At 43.4% G+C, this 13,947-nt stretch overlaps 6 protein-coding genes and 1 non-coding gene across 12 annotated transcripts; 6 read left to right on the top strand and 1 right to left on the bottom strand.

Moving 5' to 3' along the window:
- Positions 1-95: 95 nt before the first annotated feature.
- Girdin (protein girdin) lies at positions 96-6,954 on the top strand. 6 transcript variants are annotated; one of them, XM_070286136.1, is made up of 11 exons: positions 96-560; positions 1,432-2,168; positions 2,223-2,501; positions 2,566-4,645; positions 4,712-4,950; positions 5,021-5,096; positions 5,172-5,335; positions 5,469-5,573; positions 5,708-6,091; positions 6,749-6,810; positions 6,881-6,954. In XM_070286136.1, exons 1-10 carry the CDS (start codon positions 492-494, stop codon positions 6,759-6,761), a joined length of 4,146 nt encoding a protein of 1,381 aa, XP_070142237.1. In that variant the 5' UTR covers positions 96-491; the 3' UTR covers positions 6,762-6,810; positions 6,881-6,954. The 6 variants fall into 6 exon arrangements, with proteins under 6 accessions (XP_070142237.1, XP_017029834.1, XP_017029835.1 ...); XM_017174345.3 differs by lacking the exons at positions 6,749-6,810; positions 6,881-6,954 and having other exon boundaries at positions 5,708-6,670; XM_017174346.3 differs by lacking the exons at positions 6,749-6,810; positions 6,881-6,954 and having other exon boundaries at positions 5,711-6,670.
- On the top strand, positions 6,013-8,155 carry LOC108079705 (salivary glue protein Sgs-3). Its single transcript, XM_017174111.3, has 6 exons — positions 6,013-6,091; positions 6,749-6,810; positions 6,881-6,977; positions 7,385-7,604; positions 7,657-7,920; positions 7,979-8,155. Exons 2-6 carry the CDS (start codon positions 6,784-6,786, stop codon positions 8,100-8,102), a joined length of 732 nt encoding a protein of 243 aa, XP_017029600.2. The 5' UTR covers positions 6,013-6,091; positions 6,749-6,783; the 3' UTR covers positions 8,103-8,155.
- A 142-nt stretch (positions 8,156-8,297) lies between these two features.
- On the top strand, positions 8,298-9,097 carry LOC121503138 (uncharacterized). Its single transcript, XM_041777301.2, has 4 exons — positions 8,298-8,333; positions 8,393-8,535; positions 8,599-8,868; positions 8,923-9,097. The coding sequence occupies exons 1-4, from the start codon at positions 8,298-8,300 to the stop codon at positions 9,044-9,046; spliced, it is 573 nt and encodes a 190-aa protein (XP_041633235.1). The 3' UTR covers positions 9,047-9,097.
- Positions 9,098-9,230: 133 nt separating this feature from the next.
- Positions 9,231-9,660, top strand: LOC108079706 (uncharacterized). Its single transcript, XR_011445063.1, has 3 exons — positions 9,231-9,277; positions 9,338-9,480; positions 9,538-9,660. It is a non-coding gene; the product is annotated as an uncharacterized protein (transcript).
- A 537-nt stretch (positions 9,661-10,197) lies between these two features.
- Positions 10,198-10,670, top strand: LOC138928677 (uncharacterized). Its single transcript, XM_070286156.1, has 3 exons — positions 10,198-10,285; positions 10,346-10,461; positions 10,526-10,670. Exons 1-3 carry the CDS (start codon positions 10,259-10,261, stop codon positions 10,650-10,652), a joined length of 270 nt encoding a protein of 89 aa, XP_070142257.1. The 5' UTR covers positions 10,198-10,258; the 3' UTR covers positions 10,653-10,670.
- A 179-nt stretch (positions 10,671-10,849) lies between these two features.
- On the bottom strand, positions 10,850-13,657 carry LOC108079708 (uncharacterized). The gene is made up of 11 exons (XM_070285416.1): positions 13,519-13,657; positions 13,390-13,466; positions 12,941-13,300; positions 12,670-12,885; positions 12,545-12,593; positions 11,649-12,455; positions 11,542-11,595; positions 11,385-11,465; positions 11,226-11,270; positions 11,042-11,165; positions 10,850-10,989 (listed from the first exon to the last, which is right to left on the bottom strand). The coding sequence occupies exons 3-11, from the start codon at positions 12,962-12,964 to the stop codon at positions 10,869-10,871; spliced, it is 1,521 nt and encodes a 506-aa protein (XP_070141517.1). The 5' UTR covers positions 12,965-13,300; positions 13,390-13,466; positions 13,519-13,657; the 3' UTR covers positions 10,850-10,868.
- On the top strand, positions 13,158-13,842 carry LOC108079740 (uncharacterized). Its single transcript, XM_017174152.2, has 2 exons — positions 13,158-13,259; positions 13,426-13,842. Exons 1-2 carry the CDS (start codon positions 13,239-13,241, stop codon positions 13,840-13,842), a joined length of 438 nt encoding a protein of 145 aa, XP_017029641.1. The 5' UTR covers positions 13,158-13,238.
- Positions 13,843-13,947: the final 105 nt, after the last annotated feature.

Genomic DNA, 13,947 nt, shown 5'->3' on the forward strand with positions numbered 1-13,947 from the left:
ACTAGAGTACCTGTAGAATTATAAAATTATACATTTTACATTGTAGTTATTATACAGGAGTAAAAAATGTACAAAAATGTATCGATAGTTGGAAGTGTCATCACCGGCACAAACTAAAAATTATGCTTAACTTTTCCAGCCGTCTTCCCAAAAGTGATTTTTGCTATTTTTTGTAGCCGCTTTTAGTGCTCGTAGTTAACGTATTTATTAAACCCATTCCGAAAAGTGCTGTCCCGCCGTTCCTAGTGTAGATTTAACTGTGATTTTCCGTATGTGCGTTAATGGTGACTCGGGAAATGCCCCGTCCTTGGCATGACTATTGGGAGGCTGCGGAATATTTGTTGGGAAAATAATAAAGTAGCAGCAGTTTGCAATTCGGAAAGGCCGCAGTGCATCAGCTGCCGCATTGTGACAGGTGCAGCAGCAGCGGGCACACACCACCAGGACCTACATATTCTGTTTCCGTCCTTCGCAGCGAAACAACAACAACAATGGCTGGCACGGCAACGGCGACGCCAATGGAAATTGACGAATTCATAAATGGAGCACTCGTTTCTTGGGTGAGTTGTTTGTCCCATGGATAAGCATGCTCGATATTTGCATCGCCAGTGGGTCTATGTGCTTGGCATAAATAATTCAAGTGTTCGATTCCCATGCGCCCATATGGAAACACAAAAGCGAACAAAAAAAAACAGTCATGAGAACAACCTGCTCACATACTCGGACACGACACACACACACACATGCACAGTTGAGGTCAACATAATGGGAACAGGTGTTGTCGAGCACAACATCGATTTGGGCATGGAAATTATCATTGCTTCTTGGCAATTATTATCGCCCTTAAGATCTATTATTTTGCCCAAATATTTTAAATTAAAATTTTGCATTTTATTCTATTTATTGTGAATATAAAAATAGGTTTTTCTTACTTTTTTAGGATTAGGTTTTTATTTTAAGTCTGAAGCTTGAAATGTTGTGAAAGAGTCATTTTCCACCCTTTAAATCATATAATTCTTCATCACCATCAGCAGCCGAATCGTTTTAGCCATTTTAGAAGAAAAATAATTATTAGCTATTTTTCGGAAATGGGTTATATCGTTAAAATTATCAAAAATTGGCAGACAATTTAGAAAACATTTTTAAAAGCGCCTAATCCACAAACTCCACTTCCCTTGGCTATTCCGTTGACCTCAGCTGTTGGTAGTTATGTGGCTTTCACAGAGTCGCAAGAACCAAGGTCATTGTAACTTGCTCAAGACGGCGGCTTACGGCTTACGGTATCCACGACATGGAAGCAGGAGGAGCAGTGTAATAAGCTTCGTGTGTGTGACTTGTCCAGCTGAAAAATATACATATTCACGCCCGCTCTTTCGTTGTTCTTTGTGGAATTCGGCTTCGGTTTTAAACTGGTAATTTCTTCTATTACAGCTGGAGTCATGCCTGCCGCGAGCGGAGCTACTCGCAGGCTATACATCCCTGCTCGATGGCCACATAATCCACAGTGTTTGGCTGCAGATCGATCCGGAGCCGCAGAACAATCCCAGCGAGCTGAACGATCTCAGTGGCAAGTCGCTGAGCATTGCGAGGGCCAAGAATTTCGAGTGCATTGTACGGAATCTCAAGGCTTTGTTTGAGGAGGAGCTGGGTCAAACCATACTGGTCCTGCCGGATGCCTTCACTTTGGGCCATCATCCGGAGAGCAGGAGCGGACTGGACCAGATGCGGACGCTTCTCACACTGCTGCTCGGCGCTGCCGTGCAGTGTCCCAACAAGGAACTGTTTATTGCCCGCATCAAGGAGCTGGATCTGGAGACGCAGCATGCCATTGTGGCTTTGATCAAACAGGTGACGGACAGTCACAGCCTGGTGCTCACCGAGGACTCTGTGGAACGGCTGACACCGCAGAGCATGTACACGCACATCCTGCGCCTCACCAAGGAGCGGGATCTAATGTATCTCAAGTGGATCGATCTGGCCTGCGTTGAGCCCGAACTAGCTGCTGGCGATAATCTGGTGGAATGTGGCCAGGGCGTCAGTGTGCCACGTTCACCATCCAACGGAACGGCAACCTCCACGCCCTCGTCCTCATCCAACTCGGAGAGCAATCACTTGGCCGTAGAGTGTGCGGATCTCAGGTCGAAAAACCGCAAGCTGCGACAGGAGCTGTAAGGATGTTGTGTCTCCCATTGTTCCCGTAACTTTAATTATTTATTTTTTAGTGAGGAAAAATCAGAGAATCTCTTGGAGCTGCGCGAGGAGCTCGATGACAAGAAGGCTCGCTTTGACAAGCTAAGGCAGGAGAGCCAGGAATGGTTTACGGAGGCCAAGCGAGCCTCTGCCTATCGCGACGAGGTGGACATTCTCAGAGAGCGCGCAGAGCGTGCTGATCGCCTGGAGGTGGAGGTCCAAAAGTATCGGGAAAAGCTTGGAGATTCCGATTTCTACAAGTCGCGCGTGGAGGAGCTAAGGGAGGATAACCGCGTATTGCTGGAATCAAAGTATGTTAGATGACAATTTGGCTTTTTCCTTTATTTATTAATCTCTTTGTTTTCTTGCTTCCAGGGAAATGCTTGAGGAGCAGCTGCAACGCTATCGCAAGCGTTCCGAGCACGCCATCTCCCTGGAGTCAGAGATCATTAAGTACAAGCAGAAACTGAATGATATGGCTCTAGAAAGGGATGTGGATCGTTCGAAGCTCGAGGAGCTTCTAGAGGAAAATGCTCAGCTGCAGCTGGTGGCCAAGAATCTGAATACCACACAGGAGCTGGACAAGTCCTTCTCCGACAACGAAGATGACTGCAACTCTGGCGACAACAGCCTGTCCGAACAGCTCACCAACAATGCCCAGACGCGTGCTCTCAAACTGGAGCTAGAGAATCGTCGCCTGACGGCTGCCTTGGAGCAGCTAAAGGAAAGCAGCTTCCATGAGACCTCTGGCAAAATGCTAGAGCTGGAGAAGGAGAAGAAGAAGCTCTCCTTGAAGATCGAACAAATGCAGGAGAATGTCCAGCGTTTAACCCAGCAGAATATGGAGCTGGAGGGCGTCTTCAAAAACGCTTTGGAGGAGAACAAGAAGCTGCAGGATGCCGTGGACAGCCGCCAAAAGAGCTACGATCGCCAGAGCCTCGAGCGGGAGACGGATCGCCAGAAGCTAGCCGATGCCGAGCAGCATGTGGAGACCCTAAACAAGGAGAAGCAGCGCATCCAGACCCTAAACGAGAGCATTCAGCGAAGAGCCGACGATCTGGAACGGCTCGCCGAGAGCAAATCCAAGGAGCTGGAGCAATTCACTGAAAAGTCCAAGCAGTACGAGCAGACCCGCCAGAAGCTGTACGAAATTGAGGCCAAGGTCTCCACCTATGAGCGCGAGAATGCCAGCTTGGTGAAGGAGGTGTCCAAGCTGAAAGAGGGCAGCGAACAAAAGTCCGTGCAGCTGGACGAGAGCATAAACCGACTGGATAGCCAGGCCAAGGAGCTGCTGAGGCTGAGCAAGACCCTCGAGGAGGCCGAGCAGTTGCAGCTAAAGCTGGTGGAGTTGGAGAAGCACAACCAGGAGCTGGTCTCGCAAAGGAATATTGATCAGGAGATGATAAGCACACTGCGCAATGACCTGGTCACCGGAACGCTGGTCACTAAAAAGGTACGCCACAATCTGGAGAAGCTGGGCCTGGCCGACGAAGAGCCTGGTGAACTGAATGTAGAGCATGTGGTGGAGAAGCTGGTGCGCAATCCCGAAACCTTCAAGACCGTGCGCGAGATCATGCTCAATGTAACCCGCGAACAGCAACGGGAGGAGGAGGAGGACCCTGATCGAGAGGGCGGTGGCGTCAAGTCGGACATGTGTGTGCTCTGCCACCGCCAGGAGATCTTTACCGTGGAAAAGAACATTGAGCTAGCAGCTGATCCACCTGCAGCATCGGTGGCAGCCCAACCCTCCTCTCAGGAGCTGCGATTCGAGCACAAGGTGCGTCTCAGTCCCGCCCGTGAGTCTGCGGAGCTGATCCGCCTCAAGGACTCCAACACCCAACTGCAGACGGAGAATGCTCGTCTCAGCGTGGACGTGGCCGCCTTGGGCTCACAGATTACATCGCTGAACACCCAGCATGTGGCCCTGCAGCTGGCCAACTCTCAGCTGGCGGCGGAGAAGGATACCCTGCTCAAGGAAATCGATTCACTGCAGCAGGAGCACAAGCATGCGCTGCAGGATCAGGTGACATTGCAGTGCCTGCACGATCAGCTCTCGGCGGAATATGAATCCCTGAACAAGGACAAAGAGCAGCTGAAGGCGGCGGTAAGGGATTTGCGGCAAGAGATGCGCGACACCCGCGAACAGCAGACGGCTCTGGAGCAACGCATCGAGGAGCTGACCACGCAGAATAACAACATGAAGACCTGTAGCGAGGATCTGTCTATTCTACGCACCGAGCACTCCAAGCTCACCGATGACTTCCGGAATCTCTTTGCTACCAGCGATAGGTTCAAGAACGAGTACAAGAACATCCAGGAGCAGTACAAGATGATACGGATGGAGCACTCCAGTCTCAAGCTGCACAACACGGAGCTGACAGGCGAGCTGAACACCAAGAGCGACCAAGTGCGTCATCTCCAGGTGGAGTACACCAAGGTTCAGCAACGCTGCGAGGTGAGTTCTACATTCTAAAGAGGAAATATCTCGAAAAATATTTGCCTCCTTAAATTAACCCCACAGATGCTGATCCAAAACAATGCCGATCTGGACTCGGAGCGCAAGGCTTTGATGGACAATGTCTCGCAGTTACTCTCTCAGTACCAGGAGCTCTTGGCCATTTCCCTTGAGGACAAGAAGCACTTCCACGAGGAGGAGAAGAACTACACCGAACGCGTGCACAGTCTCAAGCGGCAAAAGGAGAAGCTGGAGGAGAAGATCATGGAGCACTACAAAAAGACCGAGGTCACCGTCCACAAAAAGTGAGAAGCACACACACACGGGGTAGTAAAGGAAGTTGGAAGCTACTAAAATCGTATCTTTTGATTACAGAAAACCCTTTGCCATTGGTCTGGTTAGAAGAGTGAAGAAGGCCAGCTCGGATTTGATGAACAAAGTGCCCAGTCGAGTAAGTAACTTGTAAATGTTTGTTACTTGAAATGAAAGTTTAAACCTTACCTAATGCTATGCTCCTTGTCTACAGAATCGTCGCTCTTGGGTGGATGATGCCCGGACCAGTTCACAGTTTGTGATCGGCTCCGAGTCTGGAGGCAATGAGTCGGACAATAGCAACGAGGAGCCCATTTCCATTGCCTCCGATACGCATCTGCTTCAGCGGAACATACCGCTTCGCCAGAGCCTGCAGCGGTAAGTGATAGATATACTGGTGTTACGGGGGTAATGGTTCTCCAATCTCCGTTTCTATTTACATGTATTATACACCACTCAACCAAACACGTATGCACCACACCACACACCACACACCACTTTTGTACCACAGGGACTTGCTGGACAACTCGATCCAACGCGGCGGTGCCGTGCGCAGTAGCCTGCAGGCACAGAAACGTACGGATTTGAATAACTCACGTAGAAATAGCGTGCACGGGTAATGAGCTTTAGATGTTTAACAAAAACAATCGAGTTCCCATTAAAACTTGCTGCCTCCCTGAACCTCTTATTGTTGTGGCTTCTCTTCTCCTTAAATTAATTATTATTATTAATATGAAATTAACTTTATAGCAGCCTTGAAGCGCCAGATGTGACGGGCAGCAGCCTGACACTGGGCACAGCCGGCTCCCGACGCACCGTTTATCTAATCGACGAGCACCAGAAGCTACCGGATGGAAGCTCCCCCCAGCAGCAGCAGCAACAATCGTCGGCGGGCAGTAGCAATCCCCCAGCAACGACTGCTTCCGCGCCAGAGCCACCTCAAAACACAAGCGACACTTCCGCCAGCAGTGGCCCAGCCACATTTCTCATGTACAATCGTATAAACACAACGATTGGTGGCAATTCAACCAGCGGCGATCAGAGTCCTTTGCTGCCAGCAGCTAGCACTAGTACTCCCCTGCAGGATGACAAGGCAACGCGGAAGCGGACCGAGGACAAGAGCAATAGCATTTGGTATGAATACGGATGCGTCTAGGGGCTTAGAAACAGTATACGAACTTGAAATTGAATTTGAACTTGAATATTAATGCATTTTGCGCTGACGGAAGTATTATTTCGTTTTAGAAATTACGAATTTATATTTAGAATGCATTTTTAGAACATCGATGTTGCCTTAAGCCCAAGTAACACAATGTAATAAGTTGAAAAGTGCTGCTTAAAACGCTATGATTTGCCTTAAGACTATACTTACGTATTTATGCAATATAAACAGAAGAAGACTATGGGCCAGCCAGGCCAACGAACTCATAACTATCCAGTATACACACAAGCCTACTCTACAACAAAACCAACTATTAAACGTGTTAACCCTTAGCTATGCTATATCTCAATGTTGCGTCCAAAGCGGAAAGACTTTATTTATCCGTTTCCATGTATTCTACCCATGTATTCCTAATAGCTAACAAACGCGCCTTCAATTTGTGAATATATATTATATATTTTTTTATATATAAATTACCGTAACGTAGCCTTTTACTATTTATTGACGCAAAGAGCCTAACAACGCAATAAAAGTTAGCAAACATAACTCAACTATCTCGTATTTTTGGGCAAGTCTCTCCAGAGAGATAACTAAAGGTTTTATATATAAGGTGTATTGTTCGTCCGCAGTATTTTAGAATGATCTCCGACGGAAGACCAAAAAGATGTTGCAGGCGCTACTAATTCCACTGGTAACTACAAACGAAGCCACGGCTCGAATTTTCTGACTCACATCCGTGTTTTTTGGTTGATAAAATCAAGCTACTGGCCCAACATGCTATGGCAGCCTGCAATGAGTGTCAAAGTGAAAGCAATGTGGCTTGCCACAACGAAACAAGCTTCTCCGTTTGCTTCAATGGTAAGTAATAGAGGGTTGCTAAGTAACTCTACGGGTTCATTGGGCTTTTTTTTATATTTCGGTGAGTTGTGATCCAGTTTAATTTTAATTTTCGTAAATATTATCTATAACTTATGTAGAATTTCTATATTATTTAAAGTTAGGCACTTTTAGCGCTGAGAAGAAATGCTCTATAGAGCAACCTTCACCTGCAAATGTTATTTCTTTAGCTTTTTTCTTAAAACTAGGTTTTTCTAACTTATCTCCAGCGTATCTCGTATAAATCAATCCGCCGGAATCGTGGAGAAAGTGCGAGGGCTTTGGTGTTCAGAAATATACGTTAATAACTGATAATAAACTTAAAGCTTTAGCTAAAAACAGTTCGTTACATGGGATGATGACCCCCCTAACAAAGATTTCACTTCCAGGAGTGCCTTCGTATAAGCTCCTGCCCTGTCCCGAGGGTTTCTATTGCACCGATGGCTTTTACACTTGCTACCGCGGTGCCAGTCCAGTGTGTGATTCAACCACAACGGAGCCACCAACTACAACAACGACAACTGAAACTCCTTTTAATGTCGAAGACTTGTGCGAGGCAGCCACTAAGAGTACATTTTTTGAAAACAAAGATGACCCCACCTGTACTACGTAAAAAATTTGTTTGAAAACAAGATAATTCCACTAATTAAAACCGTTTCAGTTACATAGCCTGTTCGGTAATCGATGGAGTTCACTCAATGAAGGTCACAACATGCAAGGAGAACACTTTCTTTGATGTCAACCTTAAGATTTGCGGAACCGCAAAGCCAGATGGTTGCGTGGAGGCAGAAACTACAACCACAACAACGACTACGACAACAACAACAACGACTACGACAGCAGTGCCCTGGACCAAGGAGGCAACCTGCGCGGATATTACCAAAACTGAGTTGTTTGCCAACGAAGACGATCCCACCTGCAAGAGGTAAATTGAAAACGCAAACAAACTAATCATTATTAACGTATATAAATAATTTCTGCAGTTATGTATATTGTTATATTCCCAACGGAACCATCGTGGCTTTGATAAAGAATTGCAAGGCAAACCAATATTTTGACACCTCTTTAAGAGTTTGCGTCGGAACCAAACCCGATTATTGTACATAATTAAGAAATTCTCATGAATTTCGAAATTCAACATTAATTGTTGGCCAATAAAAGCTTTAACTAAAAATAAAAACCACAATCTTTTATTGCAATCCCCCAAAAATTCAAAGATAAGCAAAGCTAGGAGGGCGGGTCCTCCAATATAAAAGTCAATTTTTGGGTTCTTTTCACTTTCAGAGAGTGTTAAGTTAAACAATGTTAAGCATGCTGCCAAAACTTATTATACTATTGGTAGGAGGCTTAGAAGGATATATTTATAAAGATATCAAGTTAATTTTCCCTTAATTTAGCTGCTAGTTAATATCCTGACAGCACTGCCAGCTTCGGAATTAAAGATCCAGGGCTCTGAGGATGCTTGGAGCGTAGAAAAAGCCTGCAGCGAAGTAACAGCGACCACCATAATGGCAAATCAGGATGATCCCACATGCAGGAGGTAAGCAACAAAACTAAACTAAGTTAAACTAATAACTTATAACTATAAATTAAATTCCTGCAGTTACGTAACTTGTTCTTTCATCAATGGACAAGTTAGGGGGCTAATATATACTTGCAAGAATGGATGGTATTTTGATGTCAACCTTAAGATTTGCGGAACCGCAAAGCCAGATGGTTGCGTGGAGGCAGAAACTACAACCACAACAACGACTACGACAACAACAACAACAACAACGACTACGACAGCAGTGCCCTGGACCAAGGAGGCAACCTGCGCGGATATTACCAAAACTGAGATGTTTGCCAACGAAGACGATCCCACCTGCAAGAGGTAAATAGAAAACGCAAACAAATCAATAATTATTAACGTATATATATTCTGCAGTTATGTATATTGTTATATTCCCAACGGAACCATCGTGGCTTTGATAAAGAATTGCAAGGCAAACCAATATTATGACACCTCTTTAAGAGTTTGCGTCGGAACCAAACCCGATTATTGTACGTAATTAAGAAATTCTCACGAATTTCGAAATTCAACTTTGATTGTTGGCCAATAAAAGCACTAAATAAAAATAAGAACCACAATCTTTTATTGCAATTCCACAAAAAGTCAAAGATAAGCTAAGCTAGGATGGCGGGTCCTCCAATATAAAAGCCAATTTTTGGGTTCTTTTCACTTTCAGAGAGTGTCAAGCTATACAAAGTTAAGCATGCTGCCAAAACTTATTATACTATTGGTAGGAGGTTTAGAAGGATATATTCAAAAACGATTTTAAGTTAATTTTCCCTTAATTTAGCTGCTGGTTAATATCCTGACAGCACTTCCAGCTTCGGAATTAAAGGTCCAGGGCTCTGAAGAGGCTTGGAGCTTAGAAAAAGCCTGCAGCGAAGTAACAGCGACCACCTTGATGGGAAATCAGGATGATCCCACATGCAGAAGGTAAGCAACAAAACAAAACTAACTTAAACTAATAACTTATAAATTAAATTCCTGCAGTTACGTATATTGTTATTTTAACAATGGACAAGTTATCGGGCTAATCAAGACTTGCAAGAATGGAATGTATTTTGACGACAGCTCGAAATTGTGCAGTTCCATTAAGCCGGATGTTTGTGCATAAACGCCTTTATACTTTCGCAGAATTTCCTGTTTATCTTAAAAACTTTTATCGTTTCACCAATAAAAAAACTACAGTGACAACAGTAACAAGAGTTTTTTGTGACTTTATTGGGAGAGATTAAACTGCTCAGAAGGTTTCAAAGAGTTGAATTTAAATTTACTTAAAATTGTTAACATTATAAGAACCTCCTGCTGCGAAGGGACATTAAACAAAATAAGTTTTCCATTTTTGAAAATTGATTATGATAGGCTTATAAAATGTTAAAAAATTATAAGGGTAAAAGGGTACAAAAATACACACTAGTAGGTGAGTCATTAGCTTAAAACCCGGGTTGTTGCTCTTCAATCTGATGCACACTCCCCAGCCTTTTTTTCATGCGAATATTTGCTCATATCTAAAAAGACTTTTGGACATAGGTACATACATATTGTTGCTAACAAAACACAGATTAAGGCACACCCATAAACATTAATTACATTAACAAAGAGCGCAGAGATAAACGATGCTGCTCAGATTAAACCCAGTCGCTACTTAAAGGCCCCCCCAAATGCCTCAAGGTTTCAGTGTGCAAAGAGGACCCAAGGTTAAACCGACATTATGTGGCCGAAACTGATTGTATCTCTGGTAACTACTAATCAAGGATTTCCATCGAGTATTTCAGTTAATAGAATTTACCTTTTGTAGTTGCTGATTTACTGTCTAGCTGCTCGCAGCGCAAACGCTTGGAGTGCAAATGAGGCCTGCGCTGAGGAGACCACATCGGTGATGATTAATAACCAAAACGATTCCACATGCGTCAGGTAATCATCACAGTTTAAGATAAAGAAGAAAAAACAACAACTCAAGTGGAAATTTTCGTTGCAGCTTTGTCCTTTGCTATGTGGCCAAGGATGGCCTCTTGAGAGGCGTGGTAAAGAACTGCAGGAGCGGGCAATACTTCAATGCATCCTTGGGATACTGCAGTGTCGCCAAACCCGATGGTTGTGCCTAATAATATTTGTAAATATTATAGTAGGGATTAGTTATTTTTTATTGAATAAGTAAATTATTTACTTGAAAATAAAATAAAATAAAAATAATACAACTGGAATGATTTTTATCTAAAATAAACTGATTACAGCTTAGGATGGTTGCTAGGCAGAGAATAATTTGTTTATTTTTTGTTATGAATACATAAATAAATAAAATTGGTAATATATGGAAATAATTAGCAGTTTGATGGTCTTTCCAATTGACAGGACTCTGTATCCGAGTTGTAGTATTTGCCTATGTCGCAATAATATAGCCAACCTAGGTAATCCTTGGACAATTTGTAGCAGTACACATACCTAAAATAATAATGTATTGATTATTACAAATTATTATTATTAAAATGCTTACTTTTGGCAGGTTGTATCTGTCTCAACTCGAAAGTAGCCTTTGGTCCCCAACTGAGAACAGTATTGGTTGGCGTCCACATCTGATGAGACTGTAGTTGTGCTCAGCGGTGTAGCGGTGGAAGAGTCTGAAGGATTACAAATGGATATATCCAAGTTAAAACTAAAAAGCTTAAGAGATTACTTACCAGTTGTTATGGTGGTAGAAGCACTGCTCGTTTCTGTGGAGGAATCTGGCGATTTGAAATAGATTAATAAGTAAATATTAAATTAATAATAAATAACTATTAATTTGATAATAAATTAATATATAAAATAGATTATTAATAAAATAGGTTGGCAAATACCTGTAGTAACATCCGTTGGGGTCGAAGTCTCAAGCGTAGTAGACACTGTTGTTTGCAACGTGCTTGAATCCGTCGATATCTCTGCCATTATAAAGTAATATAATACAAGGCGAGACTCATTAAAACATAAACTTTTTGGTACTGTATTATATCAAACCTGTAGTAGTATCCGTTGTGGTTGTCGAATCTGTACTCGAATCAGTAGATAAATCTGTCAAAAAAGAATAATATAAACCGGAAACCATAAGATACTCTTTTACGAACCTGTAGTAATCTCAGTTGTCGACTCTGTAGCTTGCGAAGTACTTAAATCAGTTGTTGAATCAGGAATTGTGGAATCTGTCGTTGAATCGGGAATTGCTGACTCTGTGGTTGAATCAGGGATTGTAGAATCTGCCGTTGTATCAGGGATTGTAGAATCTGTCGTTGTATCAGGGATTGTAGACTCTGTGGTTGAATCAGGGATTGTAGAATCTGCCGTTGTATCAGGAATTGTAGACTCTGTCGTTGAATCAGGGATTGTAGACTCTGTCGTTGTATCAGGGATTGTAGAATCTGTCGTTGTATCAGGAATTGTAGACTCTGTGGTTGAATCAGGGATTGTAGAATCTGCCGTTGTATCAGGAATTGTAGACTCTGTCGTTGAATCAGGGATTGTAGACTCTGTCGTTGTATCCGGGATTGTAGACTCTGTCGTTGAATCAGGAATTGTAGTCTCTGTCGTTGAATCAGAAATTATAATCTCTGTAGTTGAATCGGAAATTGTAGACTCTGTTGTTGAATCAGTTGTTTCAGTAGTTTCATTCGTAGTCGATTCTATCGTTGAATCAGAAACTGTAGACTCTGTCGATGTATCCGGAATTGTAGACTCTGTCGTTGTATCCGGTATAGTAGAATCTGTAGTTGAATCAGGAATTGTAGTCTCTGTCGTGGAATCAGGAATTGTAGAGTCAGTTGTTAAATCAGGAGTCGTAGATTGGCTTGTGGAATCAGGAATCGTAGAGTCTGTCGTTGAATCAGGAGTCGTAGAATCGACTGTAGTCTCCACTGTACTCGAATCAGTCGATGAATCTGTCAGTTAAAAGCAAGAGAAATCGGCCGAGAAGCCATTAACCCACTTAACTTTTGCCAAAACTTATTTGCTCGTTATATTTACCGACCTGTAGAAATAACCGTTGTGGTTGTCGAATCTTCTGGCACACAGGCCGGCTATTAAAAATTTGGTGTCAAGAGAAGTGTGAACTTAGACAATCTTATCTTACTTTAACCCTAATTTTAATCTTACTTCCGCTGAATCCATTGCGGCGCAGAAGCCCTCTAGGACGCAGTAGTATCCTTCCTCGCAGCTTTGAACAGTATCCTTATACACTGTTCCCTGATTGAAGCAAAAGCCGTAGGCAGTCTCGCTAACACAGGCATATTGTCCATTGGTTGACTCGCAGCTAGAGCAAACCGACTGGCCATGAGCCCTTTTGGATGAAATCCAGAGGAGCAGACAGATCTGTAACCCAAATGGGTTCCATGTTCAGAGATTACTTGCCAGTCAATTGACTTACCTTAAGAGTGATATGTGCGAGCATGGTGCTTGTCTGTTTTCTGGGAACCTTATGATGGCTGACAGAAGCGGTGCCAATTCTCTTTATAGGAGCCTAAGCCGGTCCACACACCCTCAGTTTCCGTTTAAGTTTGTTTAGTGTCTGTCCATAAAGATAACTTGAGGCATTCTCATAACCCAAGGCTCCGAACTTTTACGATGTCATAGAACAAATTCGGCACCTCTGTCAAAATGTAGAAAAAAATACCACTGCCTTGGATTTCGCTGATCATTCACAAAAGAAGCGCAAAGTAGTGAAGATGTACAAGCTCTTGGGTTTGGTGAGTGCTTAATATTATTTCATTCTCTGCTCCTAAGTATCCTTTTTAAGGATGTTTTTATAAAGGGATAAGGGGATTGATTATATACGGAAAAGTAAATGAGAATATTTCCCTTGAACGTTACACTTACTTCAACTTCTAACTAAGGATACCTTTCCATCTTCAGGTTATCCTGGTGTCTGTGTCAATTGCTTGGATTCAGGCTGACTGCGATGTGTGTCAATCAAATGGAGCTGCTTGTATTAACCAAACCGCTTACCATTTGTGCTTCGGTGCTGAAACGCCGGATGTTAATCAGACCTTCGTTTGCACCGATGGTTTGGTGTGCACGGATCAGCCTGTGATCTGTTTCCAGCGTAGCGAGACTCCAGCGAGTTGTGGCGACACAGACAGCTGCGGCATGTGTGCTCCCAATTACACCTTTGCCTGCACCTCCCGATCCACGTTCGCCTTTTGCTTTGGAGCCTTGACGCCGACCAATGTCACTGGCAGCTGCCCCGATGGCTACTTTTGTGACGCCTCCACTCAGGAGATTTGCGTGACCAAGGCCACCGATGATTCTATCATTTGCCACTTAAATTGAGCAATTGAGCTTATTTATTTTTTCCTGGATATTATATTGAAGATGTTAATCAATATGTCAATAAAGTATTTAAAACACATTTCGGGTTTTTATTGTGTGTATTAT

This window comes from Drosophila kikkawai, chromosome 3L (genome assembly GCF_030179895.1).
Source record: "Drosophila kikkawai strain 14028-0561.14 chromosome 3L, DkikHiC1v2, whole genome shotgun sequence".
NCBI classification, from domain to species: domain Eukaryota; kingdom Metazoa; phylum Arthropoda; class Insecta; order Diptera; family Drosophilidae; genus Drosophila; species Drosophila kikkawai.